This window comes from Elgaria multicarinata, chromosome 5 (assembly GCF_023053635.1).
Source record: "Elgaria multicarinata webbii isolate HBS135686 ecotype San Diego chromosome 5, rElgMul1.1.pri, whole genome shotgun sequence".
NCBI classification, from domain to species: domain Eukaryota; kingdom Metazoa; phylum Chordata; class Lepidosauria; order Squamata; family Anguidae; genus Elgaria; species Elgaria multicarinata.
This window is the reverse complement of record NC_086175.1, coordinates 33,686,072-33,707,706: the sequence shown is the minus strand read 5'-3', so window position 1 is coordinate 33,707,706 and position 21,635 is coordinate 33,686,072. Positions and strand designations below refer to the sequence as shown.

The 21,635-nt window shown below is 42.0% G+C and overlaps 1 protein-coding gene across 4 annotated transcripts in view; it reads left to right on the top strand.

Moving 5' to 3' along the window:
* The first annotated feature begins 10,228 nt into the window (after positions 1-10,228).
* DOCK9 (dedicator of cytokinesis 9) overlaps positions 10,229-21,635 on the top strand; it is a 134,902-nt gene continuing 123,495 nt past the window's right edge. For all 4 annotated transcript variants that reach the window (XM_063126096.1, XM_063126098.1, XM_063126095.1 and 1 more), the window contains exon 1: positions 10,229-10,381. In XM_063126096.1, the coding sequence (XP_062982166.1) occupies positions 10,247-10,381 (135 nt within the window). In that variant the 5' untranslated portion in view covers positions 10,229-10,246. The remainder of the gene's footprint in view (positions 10,382-21,635) is intronic.

The window sequence follows — 21,635 nt, the reverse complement described above, 5'->3', positions numbered from 1 at the left end:
ATATATATATATATATATATATATATATATATATATATATTTGTGTTTGTTCTTATCTGACCTCTCGTTGTTTTTTGTAATATGCTGCTGCCTGGCTTTTTTATTTCTATTTTTTATTCTAAAGCTTGTGTTGTTCAAGGTCCTAGACCCCAAAGAGGAGGTTTCACTACCTGAGTTTGAAATTTTAAAAATTCCTAAAAATCAAGGAAAACAAGGATCTGTTTCTAATTTGGCATGGCTAAATCTCTACGTAAGAGCTACCAGGGTGCCAAGTTTCATCTCTTTAGCTTTAAAAATGACAGTGGTTTTTTAAAATAACTATTTTAAAACCTCAAACTTTAAAAATCAAGGGATAAAGGAATCTGCTTCCAATTTGGTATGGCTAAATATCTACTTAAGCGCTACCAGGGTGCCAAGTTTCATTTCTTTACCTTTAAAAATGAGAGCTGTAAGCATTTTGGTTAATTCCCATAGGCTATAATAGAATGGTTATTTGAAAATGGAATGGTTCTCTGATGGATAATCTGACAGTGCGGAGAGACAGAGCCGATGGAAAAATCAGAGCGGAGAATTAAACACATAACAATTTTTATTTATTTATTTATTTATTTAAGGATTTTTATGCCGCCATCAGCCAAAAAAGGCTCTCATGGCGGCTTACAAAAGTATTTCTTGACAGTCCCTGCCCACAGGCTTACAATCTAAAAGACATGACACAAAAGGAAAGGGGATTGGGAGGGAGGAGGAGGAGGGGGAAAAGGAAAGCAAATTCAGGCACTACAATCTTAGTTGGAAAGTTCAGCAGTTACAGGTGACAGCAGGAGGGAGGGGGCTCTCAGCTAGAGCTGGACCCAGGCACGGTGGAGAGGTGCCTGGCTGCTGCTTCCTCTCTCACTGGTGGCCTCTGCAGAGACCAGATTTTAAGAATCTAGGCATAGACAGAAGTCCAGATTATTCGCCAAAGGCCTGCTGGAACAAAAATGGTTTTGCCTGCCTCCAAAAGCACATCAAGCCAGTCTAGCTTCCCTGGGAAGAGAATTCCAGAGCACTGAGCAGCCACCAAGAAGGTCTTCTCCCATGTTTCTACCAGGTGTGTCTGTGATAGTGGTGGGACTGAGAGAAGTTTACTAGCTAGCACAGTAAATCATGTATATGTGAGAATAATTTATTCTTTATAGGATACCATCCAGTATAACTTCTTTTTATAACTATGTGATGACCACCAACATGAACAACTAAGGAGGATTAGACAACTTCATGGTAAGACAATCAGTGGGTGAGTAAGACATCATGAAGGCTATATATTACCTCAGTACCAAAGACAGTATGCTTCTTAATACCAGTTGCTGAGAGCATGTGTGGGAGGCTATTATACTCATGTCCTGCTTGTAGGCTTCCCATAAGCAAATGGCTGGCTACTGTGGGAACCAAATGCTAGACCAAATAGGCCTTGTACTGATCCAGCAGGGCTCCCTTTACAACCTTACCTGATAGCAATTACTTACTACGATTGGTTTTTGATCTGGTTATATACAATGATGGTGTTAAATTCATCTAATATTATTTGGTCATATACACAGAGCCTTGGATTGATTTTATGTTATCTAAAAGGGAGGCATTTTCCATGAGAATATTTTCTGTCACTTCTTCATTTTGCTCACATTCAGAATTGAGTAATTTTAATTAAATGTAATTTATAATCAATGTACGTTTTAAAATATTATTTACAAACACAGGAAGTTAAACCTGTCCTTCAAGCTGCTCCTGTGCATGTTTATTTGGAAATGTCTCACTGAGTTAAATGGGACTTTCTCCTCAGTAAGTAAGCAAGCAAGCACTGTATGTGAAAAACGCCCTAACAGTTAAGCATTGCTGTTAGACTTACAGAATCTCTGCTTCATGAAAATGAAGTCTGTGACCTAGAACTCTGCATGATGGTGACCAGGAAAGCTAGTTTAAATCCAATAGGACTGCCAACTTTCCCCCCTAATGCAGTGTTCTGGGTGGGACCAAAAGGTGTGGCAAAACTCAGCAGACTGAAGTAGGAACTGGCGCAGCTACTGATACATCATGTGTGGAGCTTGTTGGACTCGATTTTCAGACTACAATTCTGGTTACTCCAATAGTGAGGTGATCTTTAGACATTAGCCCAACTGTGTGGGAGCTGCATATCAGTGCCAGGTTCTACACAACTCAGAAATGTACCACTGAGGTAAATTTATTTATTTATTTATTTAGAATATTTATATACCGCTCCTCATTGAAAAATTTTTGGAGCGGTGTACAAGGTAAAATGAAAATAAAAACAGAATAAAACAGTTAAAACAAAATTTAAAAAGAAGCAAAAAAACAACAACACAGAAATCCAAAGCTGCATGTTAAAGAAAGGCCTCATGGAATAAAGATGTTTTCAGGAGGCGCCGAAAGGAGTACAAGGTTGGCGCCTGCCTGACCTCCAGAGGCAGGGAATTCCACAGGAGGGGCACCACCACGCTGAAGGCTCTTCCCCTGGTGGATTCCAATCAGAGGATGGATCTATGTGGAACCACCAGGAGCAGGCCCTCGGATGACCTCAGTGACCAGGCAGGTTGGTAAGGGAGAAGGCGCTCTCTCAGGTATCCTGGTCCCAAGTTGTTCAGGGCTTTGTACACAAGTACAAGAACCTTAAACCTGGCCCGGTAGCAAATAGGCAGCCAGTGCAGTTCCCTCAGCAGAGGAGTTACATGCTGGAAAGGGGCAGCTCCAGACAACAGCCGAGCCGCAGCATTCTGCACTAGCTCCAGCTTCCAGAGCAGCTTCAAGGGCAGCCCCACATAGAGCGCATTGCAGTAATCCAATCTTGAGGTTACCAATGCCTGTACCACCGTGGTCAAGCTATCCCTGTCCAGGAAAGGCCGTAGTTGGCGAACCAACCGAAGACGGTAAAAGGCACTCCGAGCTGTGGCGGCTACTTGAGCCTCCAACGACAGAAATGGGTCTAAGAGTACCCCCAAACTACGAACCTGTTCTTTCAGAGGCAGAGCAACCCCATCCAGAACAGGCAATGAGCCTGTCTCCCGGACTCGGGAACCACTCACCCACAGGGCTTCCGTCTTGCCAGGATTTAGTCTCAGTTTATTGGCCCTCATCCAGCCCATTACTGAGTCTAGGCACTGGTCCAGGACTTGCACAGCCTCACCTGATTCAGTTGTCACAGGGAGATAGAGCTGCGTGTCATCAGCGTATTGATGGCATTTAGCTCCAAATCCCCTAATGACCGCTCCCAACTGGAGCTTCTTCCCAAGTAAGTGTTCATAAGGTTACAGCCTAAATAATTTGATCAAGTATGTGTGGGTGAATTGCCTGATAATTTCCCATTGAATTGGCACCGTGACAGAAAGAGGATCCAGACAATTGTCCCATGCCCAGATGACTGGGTCATTTAAATGTTCTACCAGCCTCATGGAAACTGCTTATAGCTCCCATACAATGCCTAAGGGCACCTGACAAAATGTGATTTTACTGGATGGACTAGTAAACTGACTGACTAGCAACTTTACAGTCATCTCTGACCGTCTGAAACCAAAATCTACCTTTACTCTCAGCTGTACACAAAGAAGCCTTTGGACTACAGAAGGGGCAGAGGGATGTTTTGTGTTCTTGGCAAAGGAAGAGGCAAAGTTCCACATACTCCACCCTTCCCTCATATATCCTAACAGCGTAGAACATTGGTGGGGAACTGGTGGTGTGAGAATGAATGTGTGTATGAATGAATGTGTGTTGTGTGCAGATGTGCATGGCTGTGTGTGTGTGTATCTGTGAGAAAGTATGTGTTCCCCTGCTCATCGCTGGCCTACAGCCCCTGGATGGTTAATCATGAGGGAACATGGCCCTTAGGCCAAAAAAGGTTCCCCATACATGGTGTAGAGAAGTGGGCAACTTTGGGGTGGGTGGGGGCCATTTTCATCCATAGAACCACTTGACATGACACCCATGCCTGCTGCTATGCTGTCAAATTCACCACTGAAATTTGGTAATGTGGTGGCAGGGCCAGGAAAAAAAATCAGTGTTTGTCCCTGAAATTTGGAGCTTCATCACACCAGCATTTTATCGCACTGTCGTCCTGCCTTGTTTACTGTTTTGCCCCACAACCCTCACAAGACGTCCCTGTTCTGCAGTCATCTCGCCTCTTCCCCTCTATTTTCCGTGAGTTTCTAGGGCAGGGAATGAGCGGCATTTCCCCACCACGTGTGATAGCTTTTGTGAACCGCCCAGAGAGCTTCGGCTGTGGGGTGGTATATAAATGTAATAAATAAATAAATAAAACTACACTTCTGACCTCGTATATTGTTGTCCTCCTGCTATCTCACAGAATGTCCCTTCTTGGGTGTGTGTGGTCTTGCTGATGAAAGAGGGGGGAGGTTTTCCTCCAGTGCACAGAGTCGAACAGACTTTTGCTGCTCCAACTTTCATTGCTCTATCATACATCCATTTCAACTTCTCTCCTTTTTTGCCCACTGTACGAAGTGCCCAGGATATGAAGTGCTAAATCGCTAAACTTTAACAACAAAACCGGGGGGAGGGGAAGGTGCCCATGTCCATCAACCACAAGAACCAATGAACTGGAGGGGGGAAGCGAAGGGGCAGGATGGGGCAGTGACACAAGGATGCGCAAGGTGAAATAGTGCAACAACACACGCATGTGAAAGTGATCAGTGCTTGATACGCTAATGAAACTGAGGTGGAAATCGCAGATGCATACCAGGAAAAAAAAATAGGTGTGATGGAGCTCTTAGTGGTGCAGTGGGAGCAAAAAGGGCTGGGTTTTTTTTTTGTTGTTGTTGCTGCCAGCATGGCAAATATGGCAGCAGGGAGACGTGGTGTCCACAGAAGGGGGGGGGCTGCCAAACTTCCATTCTTAGGCAGAATCAATGCAGTAGAGCAGAACCCCTATAAAAAGTAGTCAGACAGATCTATCAAGAATACCAAGATCTGGTCCTGTGCTGAAAAGTATTTATTAAATACAAAGGGCTGCACTTTCTGTAAAAGATTTAAATATAAAAGAGGAAAACGTATTGGACAAGCCTTTGGGAGGAAGAAAGAAGGGAAACTAACTTGGGATCCTGTTCCAATTCTTAAAAGAAAAGGAAAGTAACTAGAGTTAGGGAAACAGCCAACAAATAAATGGAATTACATTTATTTTAATTGTATAGTTGCCTTGGGACATTCTGGACCCATCCATTGGCCAGGGGACTAAGGGCTGTTGGATCATGTTGGTTTGTAGATATGTTTGGGTGTGTGTTATTGCAATGAATTGTAAACCACCCTGAGGGTGATTCAATTGGAAGGTGGAATATGAATCTTAAAAATAAATAAAACATGATAATTTAACTTTAAAGTGAGTGTAAATCTCAAACATAATAGGTACAGTTTTAAATTAACTTGTGTTTGCAGATTAACATTTCTCATAATTGCTCCTATTGATTACACAAAGGACGTGAACAGCAAACATAGCAGTGCTGAAGGAAGAGTAAAGAAATACAATTAATGTGAATAACAATACTGAGATTCTATATATAGAAAGGCACTTCATAATTAGATAGAAGACCTGGATAATACATGAGTTATAAAAATTTCTTCACTTGGTTTGAGAATCTTGATTAAAAATGAATGACATAATTTTTTAAAAAATGTGTTTGGTTATGGTGAAAATAAGAAACAATGGGAAAAACTCCTACATTTCCTTACTTTCTGCAAATCTCAACGTAAATAAGATAAGGTGACCTTGCCTCCCTTGATCCCTTCTCAATTTGCTGGAAAGAGATTTTTGTGCTGGGAATGGGAAGGGCAGTGACTGTGTTTGTGGAGGGCTGCTTACAAAGATGCTACCAAATGAACTAATAAATAAATTAGGAATAACTGTTACAGGCGAAGCGTTAAAGTATTTGAAATGCCAAGAAAATAAAAATGGATTCTTTAGTCTGAATTTTTAAAGAACTTTTTTTTCCATTCAGAGATGATATGTAGCTGCCTGATCCTATACAGTGTTGGGTTCATATCCAAACTCACAGAAACCAGTTTCAAATAGGACTGCAGCCATTAGTCTCCAATAAATAGTTACTGTTATCTTTCCAATGTGCAGATGAGAAATCTTGAAAATAGAAAGGAAAAAGTAATTTTCAAGGACTACAACAGCTCTTCACCTAATGGGTAGGAAGGGTTTTTTGTTTGGGTTTTTGCTCTTTGATTCATTAATAGCACTTTTGCTGTGAGATATATCTTTTGAAACATATAATGCTATACACTGAGTGTGGACTGAAATGTAATATTAATTCTTTATAGTTTGTGCTATTGGATTTCATTCTGTTTCCCTTACTACAGTTTTTGAGGTCATTCAGTTCATCCTGCACACCTTTCCCAATATTAAAAATGTCTTCTAACTTACTTCCCTCCACAAAATTACTCAGAAAACATTCTGAAAGGATAGTCAGAGGATTCTAATGTTACTCATTTGAAATCAGGTTTGAGGCGTCTAGGATTGTTATTGCATATTATGTCACGTCTTTTCCTTTTGAAGTTTTATCAAATGCCTTTTTTGGACATTTCAGAATCTAAAATAATTATCTGAATTTGTAATGCAACACTTTATAAAACTGTTTGAATCTGTAGTGCAATACATTCTATTGGCTCAAATATTAGAAGGAGCAGGCAGGAATTGCCTCCATGCAAAGCTGTGTTTATGTGCAACACTTTACCTTTCTTCCATAGGAATGAATAACAGGTGGGGGTGTCCCAAGCCATTTTACTAGCTGATGTAAAAGGCCAGCAGCCGTTTCTCCATTGCCCCTTTTTCTTCTGGCTACTGGTGGAGTAAAAATGCCCCCTGTATAGAAATGATAAACATCACACACATGGCTCCTGACAAGACAGGAGGCTATGCCATTTCTTCCCTTTGAGGGAGACCTGTGGAAAGACAGCAGGTCGTAGAAGAATTTGAATCCCGTTTTAATGCTTCTGGGAAGGAGGGAAGTACCCAGCTCAGCTTCTATTCTCTCAGTGGGATTATCTAGCTTTGCCCCTGTTCCATTAAACATCACAGAGGATTCCAGTGTTCCGAATTGAGGAAAAAGACAAAATATGCTCCATCAGATCATCATCCATCTGGTCTAGGAGTCTTTGCAAGAATTCCATCAACTCAAAAGGTGCTAGGTGGTCTACTAGTTGTCCTGCATTGTATCTTGCATCATAGGTGGGAAGATTTCAGAGTTCTGGGGTCTACTTTGTTTTTTAGTGGACCCTCAAAGTTCACCAACTGAGTCAGGTGCAAAATAATGGCTCAGGGCAGACATACACCCAAGTTACTAACAGAATTAAGGAACACAGTGGTTGTGACCACATAGTTCAGACCAAGAATTTGTTTTCAGACTCAGAACTGAGCTCACAGTCCTTTCATACCAAAAGAACCGCCCAGAGAGCTCCGGCTATTGGGCGGTATAGAAATGTAATAAATAAATAAATCAATAAAAGCTATTTCTGGCTCATCCCCCCTTCTCCATTTCAGCAGTATAATTTAGAGAGAGAAGGCTTTTTGTTGTTGCTTTTCTAAAACAACTATGAGTAAGAAACCCTTGCTTATCTATTGCAAATTTCCCAAAGAGCTATCAGTACATCCTGATTTACCTTCTCTACCCACCCCTGCTTTACATCTGCCTTGGTAAATAGAAAAGATTCTAAAAAAAGTACAACTATGGTCCATGGTTGTACCCCCAATTACCAGACTACTCATTCTGATTTCATTATACAGAAACAGGACTTTGTAGCTTATAGCTCACATATAACTGGGGGAGGTGGGGGGGGGAAGAGCATGTATGGGTTTTAATTATCTGAAAAAGTGCTTAGGGACTTCAACAGAACACAATGAGATAAATCCAAAATCCATTAGGTAACACACTTATTAGGACCAACAAGAATGACCTGAAAGTTTGCCAGAACTCATATGAAGAAATGATACAAAAAGCAAGGAGGTAGGGGTGGGGAGGCGATATTAAAAAGTACAAAGAATGGGCAAGATGTAGCTGCAAACTTTTTTCTTTTTATTTATTTTTTTGGGAGAAGGGAGAAAAAAACAAATTCATAATATGAATTTGTATATATCTTTAGTAATGAATACATATGTAATGCATACGTATGGAAGCACAACTTTTTAGCAATTATACATTGGCTTCAAGAAAAGCAGACCAGATATTCAAATAAGTATCCCTTTGAAGGTGCCATCTATATGCCACCTGTTCAAATGTTTAAAGTGTCATGAGGTCCTCAATGCATTGCATTATAGGAGGTGAGTATTTGTTCTTCCAATGTTGTAATATCAGTCTTTTAGTTGTCATAAGAACATAAGAAGAGCCATGCTGGATCATACCAAGGGTCCCTCTAATCCAGTACTCTGTTCACATGGTGGCCAACCAGCTGTCAACTAGAAACCCACAAGCAGGACACCCGCCAGCAACTGATGCACATAGGCTTACTGCCTCTGATACAGGAGGTGGCACATAGCCACCAGGACTAGTAGCCATTGATAGCCTTCTCCTCCAGGAATTTATTCAACTCCCTTTTAAAGCCATCCAAATTGGTGGCCATCACTACATCTTGTAGTTAATTTCATAGTTTAACTATGTGCTGTCTGAAGAAGTACTTCCTTTTGTCTGTCTTAAATCACCAATCAGCTTCATGGGATGACTGTACAGCACCGTGAATGTTGATGGCGCTATATAAATAAATATTAATATTAATAATAATAATGACTCCAGGTTCTAGTATTATGAGAGGGAGAAAAATGTCTCCCTATCCATTTATGCTGACCATTCCTTCATTTCTATGAAGTAGGTAATTTAAAAAAGCATGTACATCAGCGAATATTAAAGACTGTTGCAATACCAAATGTATCTGGACAATAACCTGCTATCCCAAAGTAGTAACTACTGGACATTGCCAAAACATATTTATTTATTTATTTATTTATTTATTTATTTATTACTTTTATATACCGCCTCATAGCTGTTTAAAGGAAGCATTAGCGGCATTGCACTGTCAGCAATTAGCTGAATTAGACAATGTCTTGAAAACTTGCTCAATCTATTGTGGCCATTCGGGTGGTCCAAATAAAGGTATTGCCTTGCTGTGGATTTGGCATTTTCTCTTTCCAATGACAAAAGTAGTTCTCCCCCCCTTTTATTTAATGAGTCAGTTTTTAAAATATGTAGGTCTTAAGCAATTGCAGATTAAAACCACCACCTGACTATGTCCTTCATGTATTTTAAGAAGCCATTGCACATGCTAATCTAATCTATGCATTGGTCCCTTATAAATTAGCCCTGTAAAGTTAATATGTTGGAAATGTGTACTATATTGAAAAGTCTTAATGGATGCCAGTGGCAATTTTAAAAGGATATTAAATCTCATCTCCATAACATACACATCGTGCAGTACGTACTATGTGTTTTCCAATAGTTGAAGGTATATACACTGATACTTCGCCGCCTTACTTGGCAATTGAGAGACCTGAGAGCCGGGAGACACCCCCACACCCCACCGCAAAGCACCACTTGCTCCCAAGGACGTCCACGCGCCACTGCCATCATTCGCTGGATGACCTGATCTTTAGAGAGGGAGCGAGAGAGAACGCGGGGATGGAATTTCCGCTCTTGGCTGGCCACGCCTTCACGTAGCTCTAGGCAGAACCAATAACCGGGCAGGGATCAGGGTGATGGGAGGAGGGCAGCCGCACAGGTAACGCAAGGCCCAATCAGATGTAGCGTAAGGCAAACCAGCTGGGAGGCAGCGGCGCGCTTTACATGCAGCTACACCACGTACGGCGAGAAGGAACAGCAGAGAGCTACGCCCCTCCCGCCAATGAGCTGACGAGACAGATACATCGCTCTGTCTCCCTCCCGCGTGCCAGTGTTTGGGGGCAGGAGCGGGGCGCGCGCGCGCGCACGAGAGAGAAAGAGTTGCTGAAGGGAGGGGCCACCTGACAGGAGTGGCAGCGCGAGCCGAGCCGGCGCCAAGACCAACTGCGACACTGGAGCGACTGACCGGCCGGTAGCGCTGCGTGTGAAGGGAGGGGGAAGGGGGGGATGGGACGCCAGGCGCTGCCCTGAAAGGCGGCCGGGCCGGGCCAGGCCAGGCTAGGCGCTCCGTCCGATCTGCCCAGAGGGCCGCCAGCAAAGGACGCGGCTCAGGTTTGGCGAAGCGGACCGAAGCGGGGGCGATGGCAGCGATGCCCTTTCAGTCGGCTCTGGTCCCCTCGGAGACTCGGAAGTTCACGCGGGCGCTGAGCAAGCCGGGCACGGCCGCCGAGTTACGGCAAAGCGTCTCCGAAGTGGTGCGGGGCTCGGTTCTTGTGGTGAGTGACGGGGTGGAGGGGGGGCACTCACCTGACCGGCGTAGCTTTTCTTTCCCTGCTCCCCACCTCCACCCACCCACCCACCGGCTCCGTGTCTCCCTATTACTTCCCAGGCGGGAGGGAGGAGACGCAGGTGGCGAGAGGGGTGCTGAGCAGCGCCCACCGCCCCCTCTCATTAGCACCGCGTGGGATGGGAGCAGCGAGCACACCTGGGAGATCTCTGTGGGCCACCCCACTTGCAGGCATGCGGCCCGACCGTCCGTGGGCATGCCTGCGCGGAAAGGGGGAAACTCCTCCCGTGCGTGGCAGTGGAATTGCCTTCCCAGGAAGCCTCACTGGGTGCTATGAGGCGCCGGCCCAGGTGAGCAGGCGAAGCGCGGAAGCGAAAGATAAGCGGAGGGCCGTCAGAGCGCTAAGTGCAGCGATCCCTCCTCTCGCCCCCCGGGATAGGTTTCTCTTCCGTTTTCTAATCGTTATGTGGGAATTTACAGGGCTTAGTCTGATCCGCAGGGCAAGGAGCGCCTGGGAGGGTGGAGAGGAGGGGGAGCCTGCTTCCGGCTGGGCTTTCCCCCTCCTTTGGTTGCCCTCCCAATTTGTCTGAGACTTATTTCCCGTTTGCCTGCATCCTTCTGTTTCCCGTTCCCTGCATCGGGACATTGAGTGCACAGAGACGGGAAGGAGGGGATGGTCTCTTGCCATCTGCAGCGGCTGGCTCCAGACCTGCGCTTTTTTCCTTCTCAGCAAAAACTTCCGTCCATTCACAATGAGTCCCGCCTTCGCTTCCTTCCCCGCGATCTCTATGAATGAAAGAGTGGCTGGAAAACTTTGAAAGGGATGTCAGGTTGTCTGTGCGGTTAAAGGTAACAGCATTCCAGGAAACATCCTACTATGATCTTCAGAGACCTGTTTCTAAGACCACACAGTAGGCTCTAAAAGTCAACGCTAGATTGACTCACAGTTGTGCCTGTACACTTTGCTACTGGGGGCAAATGCTTTAATACCTTTTATGTATCTAAATATTTTTACCCCACCTCCAGTTTTTATGTTCTGTTCAGAAGCTTGGACTGCAGTCTTGTCCCTGTGACAACACTCTGTTCTGTGATTTTCTGTGTGGTGTAATTTAAGTTGAATAAGAAATGGAACAATTTAGTGTGTGTGTGTTGACAGCTTAATTGTAGCAGACCTTTTACCCCTTCAAATTGGAAATCACAGTTGTATAGTCACCTCAATTGTTCACTGAAAAAAAATAGAATTTATTTCTAGCAAAACGTTTGTCACAAAACCTTATATAATATAAATGGAATAGATTACTTATTTATACTGCTTTGGCATTTATTCTCCCCAGCTCTTTCCTGCCTCTGCATTAACATCCACCTTGAATCTGTTGCCAGGCTTTTAGTGTAATATTGTAAGATTCTTGAGACACCAGCCACTCTATACATGTGTTTCCAACATTTACATAGGCCTGGCTATTAAAAACATATTTTTGGTATCTTAGGATTTTTCAAATACTTCATAGCTTTGTTAGTATCTCATAATTATTTCTAAAAACGAAGTGCTGTACAATAATTAAAAATAGATAACCATGTCTGCAAATAGGCAAAATACAGGAAAGGGAGGGAAGGGAATTGTAACAGCACAATAATTCTCTACTCCCATTTTTTTTAATTCACACAAGGCAATTGAACTTGTTGTGTCTAATGGCAGGTATGTATTGCATGACTGTCCTGCTGATGGAGGCTACTACTTATGTGCATTGTTTAACTGTTGCTTGTGGTAACCATGTTATCTTGTCTGTCACAAGCAGAAAATGAAACTTCATATGCTGCTGCTCAAACCGTATTGAGGAAATTCATGGTAGTAGCAAAACCTAAGGTATAGAATGGTTACCTGTTCATCATTTGTTGCAGTTGCGAGAAAGCATGCCCATCATGACTGGGCTGAGCACTGTTGAGCACTGTTTTTCAGTTCTTGCTCTTGGCATTGACTATAACATTCAGTGGTGTGATTGTTCTGACACACTAACTTGCTATCTAGTTGCTTAAACAGAAAAGAAAACCAGAAATTAAAAAAATGTACAGCTTTCAGACAGTGCTGAAGCTAGATTCAATGGACTAATGAAGTATGGATTACTAGATAGCTCTCAGATATTGAGGTCTGAACAATTATGAAATCAGAGTGGCTAAATTTCAAAGGTAGTACTTTAGTATTTGATGCAAGATAACGCAGAGGCTTCACAAAACCTCTCTGCTATCTGCCTACCTACTCCCCTCTATGCGATTCCTTTGTATATTATTTAACGTATAGTTTAAAACTACTGATCTTGTATTTTTTCACTATTTCAGGCAAACTTCTTCCTGTTCACTGCTAGGTATCTCGCTTAGAGTTAACATTGTTTAATGTATTGAAGACACCATGGAGCAGTGCACAGGTATTGCTATGTGGTAGATACGCCCTAAACACTGATAATTTTAGACGTGAGTGCTTTTATTTATTAAAGGTACAATGCTGTGCAAATTTAGACTGAAAAAATGCCCTACAACTCCCAGAATTCCCCAGCTAACCATGCTTCCTGAGGAATGCTGGGAGCAGTAGTACTTTCTTTTTCTGTCTATACACGCAGAGCATTGCACCGTAAATCTCTTACTTGCTACCTAGTGGATTAGATCCTGTGGAGGTGCTACTAAGTAACTTAGTTAGGGAAAACATTCCCTGCCTTAGAAAAATGTTGGCTGCCAAAACTCTAATTTCATCCAGGCAGGAAAAAATTAGATCTCTGTCTAACTTGGATTGGTTTTCCAAACTATGGGAATTATGATTTTTAGCTAATTTTTAGTTGGAAAACAGGCTTTTGTTTCTCAATTGTACAGATTGAAAGAAAGGATAATCCTCCAGACCACAACAGATAAAATCTGTCTTTATTTCATAGAATATGTGCTACAAATATAGGGCTCCATCGCACCTACTTTTTTTATCCAGTTTTAATCCACGGTTTCCCCCTCCATTTTCTTAGTGAGTCAAGCACTGGACACTTTCATGTCTGTGCATTGTTGTGCTCTTTCAGCTCATTTATCTTTTCACCTGGAGTATGCCGGTGAAATCTCCCACCCCGCCCCCTATGTTCTCCTTTCCCCTGCAGTTAATTTTTTTAAAAAATATTTCTTTATTTCTGCAAAATACAATAGTACAGCAGCCTGAAACTGTTATGGTAGAATAACACACTATACTTTTCCCTAAACTCATATTAAACAAATTCCAAGGAAGGGGACACTTGTAGGAAGCAGGAGGGAACGCATGGGCCAATACTGTTGCTGCCTGTTGGCTTGAGAAAGTTTTACAGGGGAGGAGGAGTGAAGGCTTGTTTTGCTCATTTCAAAGGGTGGGCAGATGAACAATCATTTTAACTAATTTCTTTTGTAAAGGTGGTCAGGTCCCCTCCTTTGCTCCAAGGGTAACCAAAATGTTTACATCTGCTTAATTTTTAAAGTTAAACAGCTCAAACTTGGCATGGTGATAGCTCTTAAGTAGGGCTTTAACCACCCCAAGTTTGAATCAGATGGGTCCAGCCCTTGATTTTAAGGAATTTTTAAAATGAAAATAAAAAATGCTTACATTTGGGTAAGTTTTAAAGATAAAGAGAACAAAATTGGTACAGTGATAGCTCTTAAGGAGGGCTTTCAGCATGCCAATCTTGAATCAGATCGGTTAATCCCTTAATTTTTTAGGAATTTTTCAATTTTCCCCTTTCCTCATAGTCCACCAGTGTGAAGGATCGCTTTTCCTTTCCTTTGCTCAAGCAAAGCTGTGCATCTCCAAGTTCATAAACTACAGATCTGCCCTTACTCAAGAGTAAATCCCATTGATTTCAAATGCATTTACATCCAAGTCATACTAAGATCAGATGCATGCTTACCTTTGAGTAAAACTCATTGAACAGGGAGAGACTTACTTCTGAGTAAACATGTATGGAACTGACTTTTAATACTGTGGTCACTCAGAAGCTTTTTTTTAAAGTCTAAAACAGCAAATTAGAAAGAAGTGCTCTGCAACCCTGTACTTCTGAGGTCTTCTGTTTTCTCGGAAGTAAGTCTCTCCCTGTTCAATGGGGTTTACTTAAAGGTAAGCATGCATCTGATTTTAGTATGACTTGGATGTACATGCATTTGATACTGTTAACGAGAATGTGGATGGGCTGATCTTATAGACGTAACTTACTTAGACTCCTGAAAGTACTTTTGACAAAGTGCCTCACCAAAGATTCTTGAGCAAACTTAGCAATCATAGGATAAGAGGAGATGTCATCTTGTTGATAGGTTAAACAGTAGAAAGCTGTAGAAATAAATGGTAAATTCTACTGGAAGGAGGTAAGCAGTGGGCTTCCTCAAGGATCTGTATTAGAAGAAGTTAGGATTTTTTGCCTCAAATGTGCATCATTTTACACTTGCTTATAATTAATTGCATTTGCCATTTCCCCCAATTTCCTCCACTTTTGTGGGATCCTTTAGAAGTTTTATTTTACAATCCCTTTTTGTTTTAACCTCTTTAAATAATTGATGTCATCAGCAAACCTGTTGCTTACCCTAGCTCCAGTTCATTTATGAATATGTTAAAAAGAAGTAGCCTCAACTGAGATCCTCATGGGACCCCACTATTTATAACCCAGCATTGCGAGAAATGTCCTACATCTCACCTTCTAAAGGCAAGGTGGGTTGATTTAAATCAAGCTTCCCATTAAAATCTTTTCATGTATTTTCTGAACGATTGTGAAAATCTAAGTCAAGTTAATTTATAAATAGAGTATTATCTATATTATTTCTTCTTATAGGGAGGCTTAGCATCTCTTTAGGGAGAATTATGTAGTGCATGGAATTATGTAAATAGTGGTCACGCATGCAGGAGCAGGGGGAGAAGCCACTAGTTCTTCTTCTCCCTACGCAAGAAGAAGAAATTTCTATTTCTTCTCCTCACACAGAGGAGGGCCAGGATCTCTTCTTGATCCTCTCAGAGTGCAGGACATGGAATAATGGCCTCAAGTTAAAGGAAGCCAGATTCCAGCTGGACATCAGGAAAAATTTCCTGACTGTTAGAGCAGTACGACAATGGAATCACTTACCTAGGGAGGTTGTGGGCTCTTCCACGCTAGAGGCATTCAAGAGGCAGCTGGACAACCATATGTCAGGGATGCTTTAGGGTAGATTTCTGCATTGAGCAGGGGGTTGGATTCGATGGCCTTGTAGGTCCCTTCCAACTCTGCTATTCTATGATTCTGTGATTGTCTGAACCCAGTCATTGACTCTTTGATACCGTATAGGGTCTTTCTTATGACCAGCAACAATGACCATTTGAGTTTAACAGTGCAATCTTAGTTATGTGTTCTCAGAAATAAGTTCCATTCAGTTCTGTGGAGCTTATGCACAGGCAAGCGGTTGTAGGACTGCAGCCTAAATATGGGAATACTGAAAGATGCAAACTGAACAATTTTCTTATGTTTTTCTTTCCAGTGTCCTTTCTGCTTCACTTGGTCAAGCCTTATCCCCACAAAAACAAGGTAGCAAACATAAATGAAATGACCATGACAGTCAAAGCAAGGCTTGAGAGTTACTGGGCAGATTAGAGTAGTTTATTTTCTTCAGGTGAAAATGAAATGCTTTAATAGATCATTTCCAGAATTCTTTAACTCAATATATCTGGTAGAGGTGTTAATTCAGTCTAGATGGCTAGCATGGTTATATGTTATTGTTAACCTAGTTATAATATAAGAGAAACTTAGAGAGCATTCTTATGGTCCCCAGGAGAGTGTTCTAGGGAATGTAGAATTGATTGGGGTCCCCCTCCTGAGGCCGTAGACACTGGCAAAACTTAGGAGGGGGACTCTTGAGTTCCAACACCCCTCCCCTGCCCCTCACAGCCAATGTGGAAAGAACCTTTCTGCTACATTCCCATTTTTCTTCTTCTAAAGAAAAAAATTGAATTTTATACTATTAAGAACATAAAAAGTGTCATGCTGGATCAGATCATGGGTCCATCTCGTCCACCACTCTGTTCACACAGTGGCCAACCAACCATCAGCCAGGGACCCACAAGCAGGATATGGTGAAACAGCACCCTCCCACCCATGTTCCCCAGCAACTGGTGCATACAGGCTTACTGCCTCGAATACTGGAGATGGCACACAACCATTAGGGCTAGTAGCCATTGATAGCCTTTGCCTCCAGGAATTTATCCAACCCCCTTTTAAAGCCATCCAAATTGGTGGCCATTACTACATCTTATGGTAGTGAGTTCCATAATTTAACTACACACGTTTGAAGAAGTACTTCCTCTTATTTGTTCTGGATCTCCCACCAATCAGCTTCATGGGATAGCCCCTGGTTCTAGTATTTTGAGAGAGGGAGAAAAATGTCTCCCTGTCCACATTCTCCACACCATGCATAATTTTGTACACCTCCATCATGTCTCCCCTTAGCCTCCTTTTTTCCAAGCTACTATTCAAGGGTTGGATTTCCTTCTATGCCGACTAGGCCAGTCCTCCCCAATCTGGGAAGTGATAATGATAGGAGTTGCATTCCAACACAAATGGAGGGTGCCAGGTTGAAGAAGGCTGGCTTAGACTGTTTGCATTCTATTCCCAACTGAAAGTTAATGGGAGATGAGGGCAGAGCTGAATCTGATTGGCAGGAGACTGGAAGATTTGCTGTCAGGCTCCCTATTCCCCATTAAATAAACAGTACGTTTCTGAGAGTCCCTTTGGCCCCAATCTAGGTTTCACAAAGTAATGAATGGTGTCAAAAATGGAGTAAAGAGGCAGAGGGGAATATTGTCAGTGGGCTACCCTATAGGGTTGGCACTGGAATGGTCCCTCCATGAGAAAGATGATGTAACCTGTTGGAATAGTGACTTCCCATACGGGGTGCTGCCACTGAGAAAGCCCTCCTACTCACTGCCATTAACCATTCCTCAGAAGGCGATGCACGTTTAAGATGGCACACCAGCTGATTTTAAAGGATATTGTATTCCTCATAAAGTAAATGACAATATAACATGAAAGGAACATACTTTAAAAATCCTTATTGTGATACCCAAATGCAAGTAATATTACAAAAATATAATTATACCAATTTGCCTTGGACTTCAGTCCAAAATGTTGCAATTTATCCAATTTAATGTTGAGTATCTTTGTTGCCACAGTTGTATATACATTTACATTTTTATGTTGAACTCTTACTGTTTTATAATTTCATATCCTATTGTACTAATTTTGGAACAATTTTTTTCTCAGTACCTGAATACTTTTGGGTATGTCCATCACAACTGAATAGAAGTACCTGACTGTTTTCAATGCAATAGGCTGTAATTACCTTTTAATTTTATAATTACCTTTTTAATGTATTTACAGGGTAGGTTTATACCATTCCATCATCACCTTGAAATATTCTTTTTCTCAAAAGTACATAAAGATGACTATTTCTAGAGATGTCAAAAGGCATGACAGAAATTAAGGCCTTAGCTAGACCTAAGGTTTATCCCAGGGTCGTCCCTGCCTGCTCCCGGGATATCCTGTGTGTCATTTACATGAACAGAGATGACCCTGGGACAATCCCGGGATAAACCTTAGGTCTAGCTAAGGCCCATGTCTTGTGCCCATTTAATCAGGGTTGTAATAATTCACAGTGACTTGTATTTAACCTGTAGTCGTTCACAATATAGCAGGGATAGAAAACCTACAGCCCACTGAAGTTCCCCATCCAGCCCACAGAGGTTTGGGTTCCATCTGCAGCCCCCACCCCTCAAGCCCTACTCCCTGGCCTAGAGTTTACAAGGAGCTTGGAAATGAGGTAAAGAGAAAGTCCTCTTATTTCTGATCACAGATGGTTCTCTCCAATGGATTCCCCTTATTTAGTGTGCTGCTTTCCCTCCCACTGAAAGGACTGGTTGAGCTCACAGCCTGCTTCGCTCCTACCACTCATTTTCCCTGCAGGGAATGAGAAGCAGGAACAAAGCATGCTCAGTTGGTGCTTGCAGGAGCTTCTGGAAGTGCGGGCGGAGTGTGCACCCAGCCTTACTCCTGCTTCTCATTACCTGCATGGGGAATGAGTGGAAGAAGCAAATCTGGCCCTTGTCTTCACGACGTCAGGTCTGCAACACCTCTGCCTTGACACTCCTTCTGACCGTCTACAGTGGAAGGAGCGCCAAGGAGGGCTTTCCAGGAGGTGTCACCATCACACCCGCCCAACCGAGCACAGACGTGGCAATTCCAGGGTGCCTAGGAGCATCTGCGCCCCCTCTTCCAGGGTTTGTTTATTTTTAAATTGTTCCATTCTTTCCCCCTCCTTCCTTTTTTTAAAGCTGTAAAATGTTACCACCCTCACAGAATATCCAACACCCCCCTTTAATGGATTTTTCTGGTTGTTGTTTTTCCTTAACAAGGCTCCGCAGAGGCGTGGAGCCTGGCTCCAAGCTAAAAAAGTCAGGGCAACTGCCCGACTTTTTTTTAAAGCGTTGCTTTGGGGCTTTGTCCCTGGATCGCTTTGTAGTGATGGCTGCATCATGTAGATCACCTGTTGACATTCCAAAGCCACCATGGGGAAAAGCGCCCGTCTGGACAAGCCCTTGGCTGTGAATTCCGCTGGTGCTTGCAGGCGGAGCAGCATGCTTCTGGGGAAGGGGAAGGACAAGTGAAGTCAGCTCCCTGCCTGAAGTGCCAAATGGAGGACCTCCAGTCAGCAGTTCAGCTGGGAAACCTGATGTCCTCTGGCCTGGTGAGGTGGGGCTGGGGGAGCAATCTGCCCCCCAAATCAAGTATGGTTCCCCACTCCTGCACTATAAACCAAATAAAATTATATGTTTAGATAACTTGTTTTTTGTTTTGTTTTTACAACCAAAACCAAGCACTCCCCAGTTCCTTTAATTCAGTTTTAGCTCTAGGTGGTTCTCAAGCAAGGTAGTCTTCCAGTTCAAATATCATGAGAAACCATGGTTTCCTGCTATGTGAACAAGCTTAGAGGGGCTTGGGTGCATACTCAAACTGTATATTGTTTAGCTGTGATTAGTGAAAATAAGTCGAGGTCAAACCTAGTTTTTTAGATCCTAGCTTCTTATATGTCATTTGGCATATAAAAGAGGGGGAGGGTAGAGTATGTGAGCTTGCGGCTCTCTACCAGTTGCATTCCTTCTGTATTTGAACTGTCCTAGTATTTAAATTGGAAATATTGAGAAAGGTTTTAAAGACACAGAAACCCAGTTACAAGCAATAAATGTTGTAGAAACAGTGCAAAATCTTGCTTGTGCAAAGCTTCAAAGTTCTTGCCCTACATGTGTCCTTAACAGATTTTGAATACATAAAAGACTCATTAAGGGCTGAGTGTAAAGAGGGACAGGTAGGAGAGCTGTTCTTTTAGAAATAGTATCTCAAGATTGTGTTTAGAATCTAAAGAAAAAGATGAATCTTTCTATCACTAGTCATGCTTCCTATAGATCATTGAAATAATGTGCTGGGATGGGTGAATATTGTTTGAAACCTGTCCTTTTATTTTTGGCCTGTAGGATAAATTGTAACCAGCCATCAAAACTTAAATTGAAAGAATTAAGAGTAATTTGCACTGGGAGATTTTAGTGGCAAAATAAGGTCACTGAAGATTAGTTTTGTCTCTTGTTAGAAGAGCCTGTCTGAATTATTGTCTCATATCCATATATTTTAAAAACGTAGCATTCCTTTAGCTGGAGTGTGCTCAATCCTATGCACACTTACCTTCATTTAATTACCTGGGAATAGGACTGATTGAATTACTTCCATATAAACATGCACGTGATTGTACTGCACCTGATTGAAGATGGATATACTCCAACCACTAGATGGAGTAATATGAAAGCATTTTAAACAAGACACTTGATATTCTAAAAACATTGTACTCCACATGTTCCAAAAGCAATTTGAAGACTTAAGGTTTATGCTCTTTGGGTTTAATGCTGAAAATCTGTTTATCCTTAGTGTTATACAATCTTTTTTTAAAAGTGTTCAACATAAACCAAATTGTTTCTAGTAGCAGGTAGTACTAAAAGAAGCTCGCTATACCTCTGCTTTAAAATAATTTTTCTATCAGAATACTATTTGTACTTATGTGAGTATAGTGCTATTTGATCTTGTGTACAAAGCAAGTTAAGATGAACTAGGTATATGCAGTTTTCAGTAGTACTTACTCTAATGAATGGGGGGGGGGGATATCCTATGCCCTGGTAATAATTTTAAGGAGCTAAAGTGAGTGAACAGGCAGAAAAGGGAATGATTTAAGGGTGTTGAGACATTATAAGCATTCCAAATCAAATTTTATTTGCATTAAGCCATTGGCAATTTCTAACAGTGTTTGTACAAGTATACATCCAACATAAAATAGACAAACTATCCAGTATCCAAAGGGAGCCTTAACACTCAAAATGATTAGGAGGTCTACCAAGCAAATAAAAATGCTGAATACAATTAGGACTAAAATTATACAATTTAAAACCCAAGATGCATTTGCAGCCCTAATTTTAATAGCAGTTGCTAAAAATTTCACAGTCTTTACTGTGACCAATCTGTCACAGAGTCCTGAAGAAGAAAATTCACATAATAGTCAGTTTGACACCCTGGATAACGCAGTAATAAAGGGGTAATTAACTCTTCATAGGAGTTTCTGTAAAAAGAACAAAACACTAGCATGTGGGCCACGGTTTCAGTATTTCCATCTTCACAAACACATACCCGATTTTGAAATGGAATTCTCCAATAGTGGTCTTCGACTGCAACTCCCATCATTGCTTACCATTGGCTATTCCAGCTACACCTGATGGAAGTTGCAGTTCAACAACATCTGGGGGGCCCACAAGTTGCCCACCCTGCCTTTGAAGCTTAAAGCCCCATTCCTAGTGTTGTATTCCACACAAGCTGAGCAAAACAAAGTATTTGATTGGGAACTGTGCACGTGTGCAATAGCTTTCTTTACATAAAACTTCACTGTTGTAATTCATATTTTATTTTGTTCTCGGTTGCCTCTCTTAATATGCTTCTCGTCTGTACATGCTTTGTTAGTGATGAATAGGCACACTTGTGTATAGAGCATTAGGTTGGAAAAGGGTTATAATCCTTATTCTCTGTCATTGCTGCTCTGCTCCTACATGTAGGACTTTTTCCTTGGTGCTGTTGATTTTCATGTGTCCTTCTACTTCCTCCTCTTTTTCCATGAAACTCTGTGTAGCTGAGGCAACCATCATAGAGCCC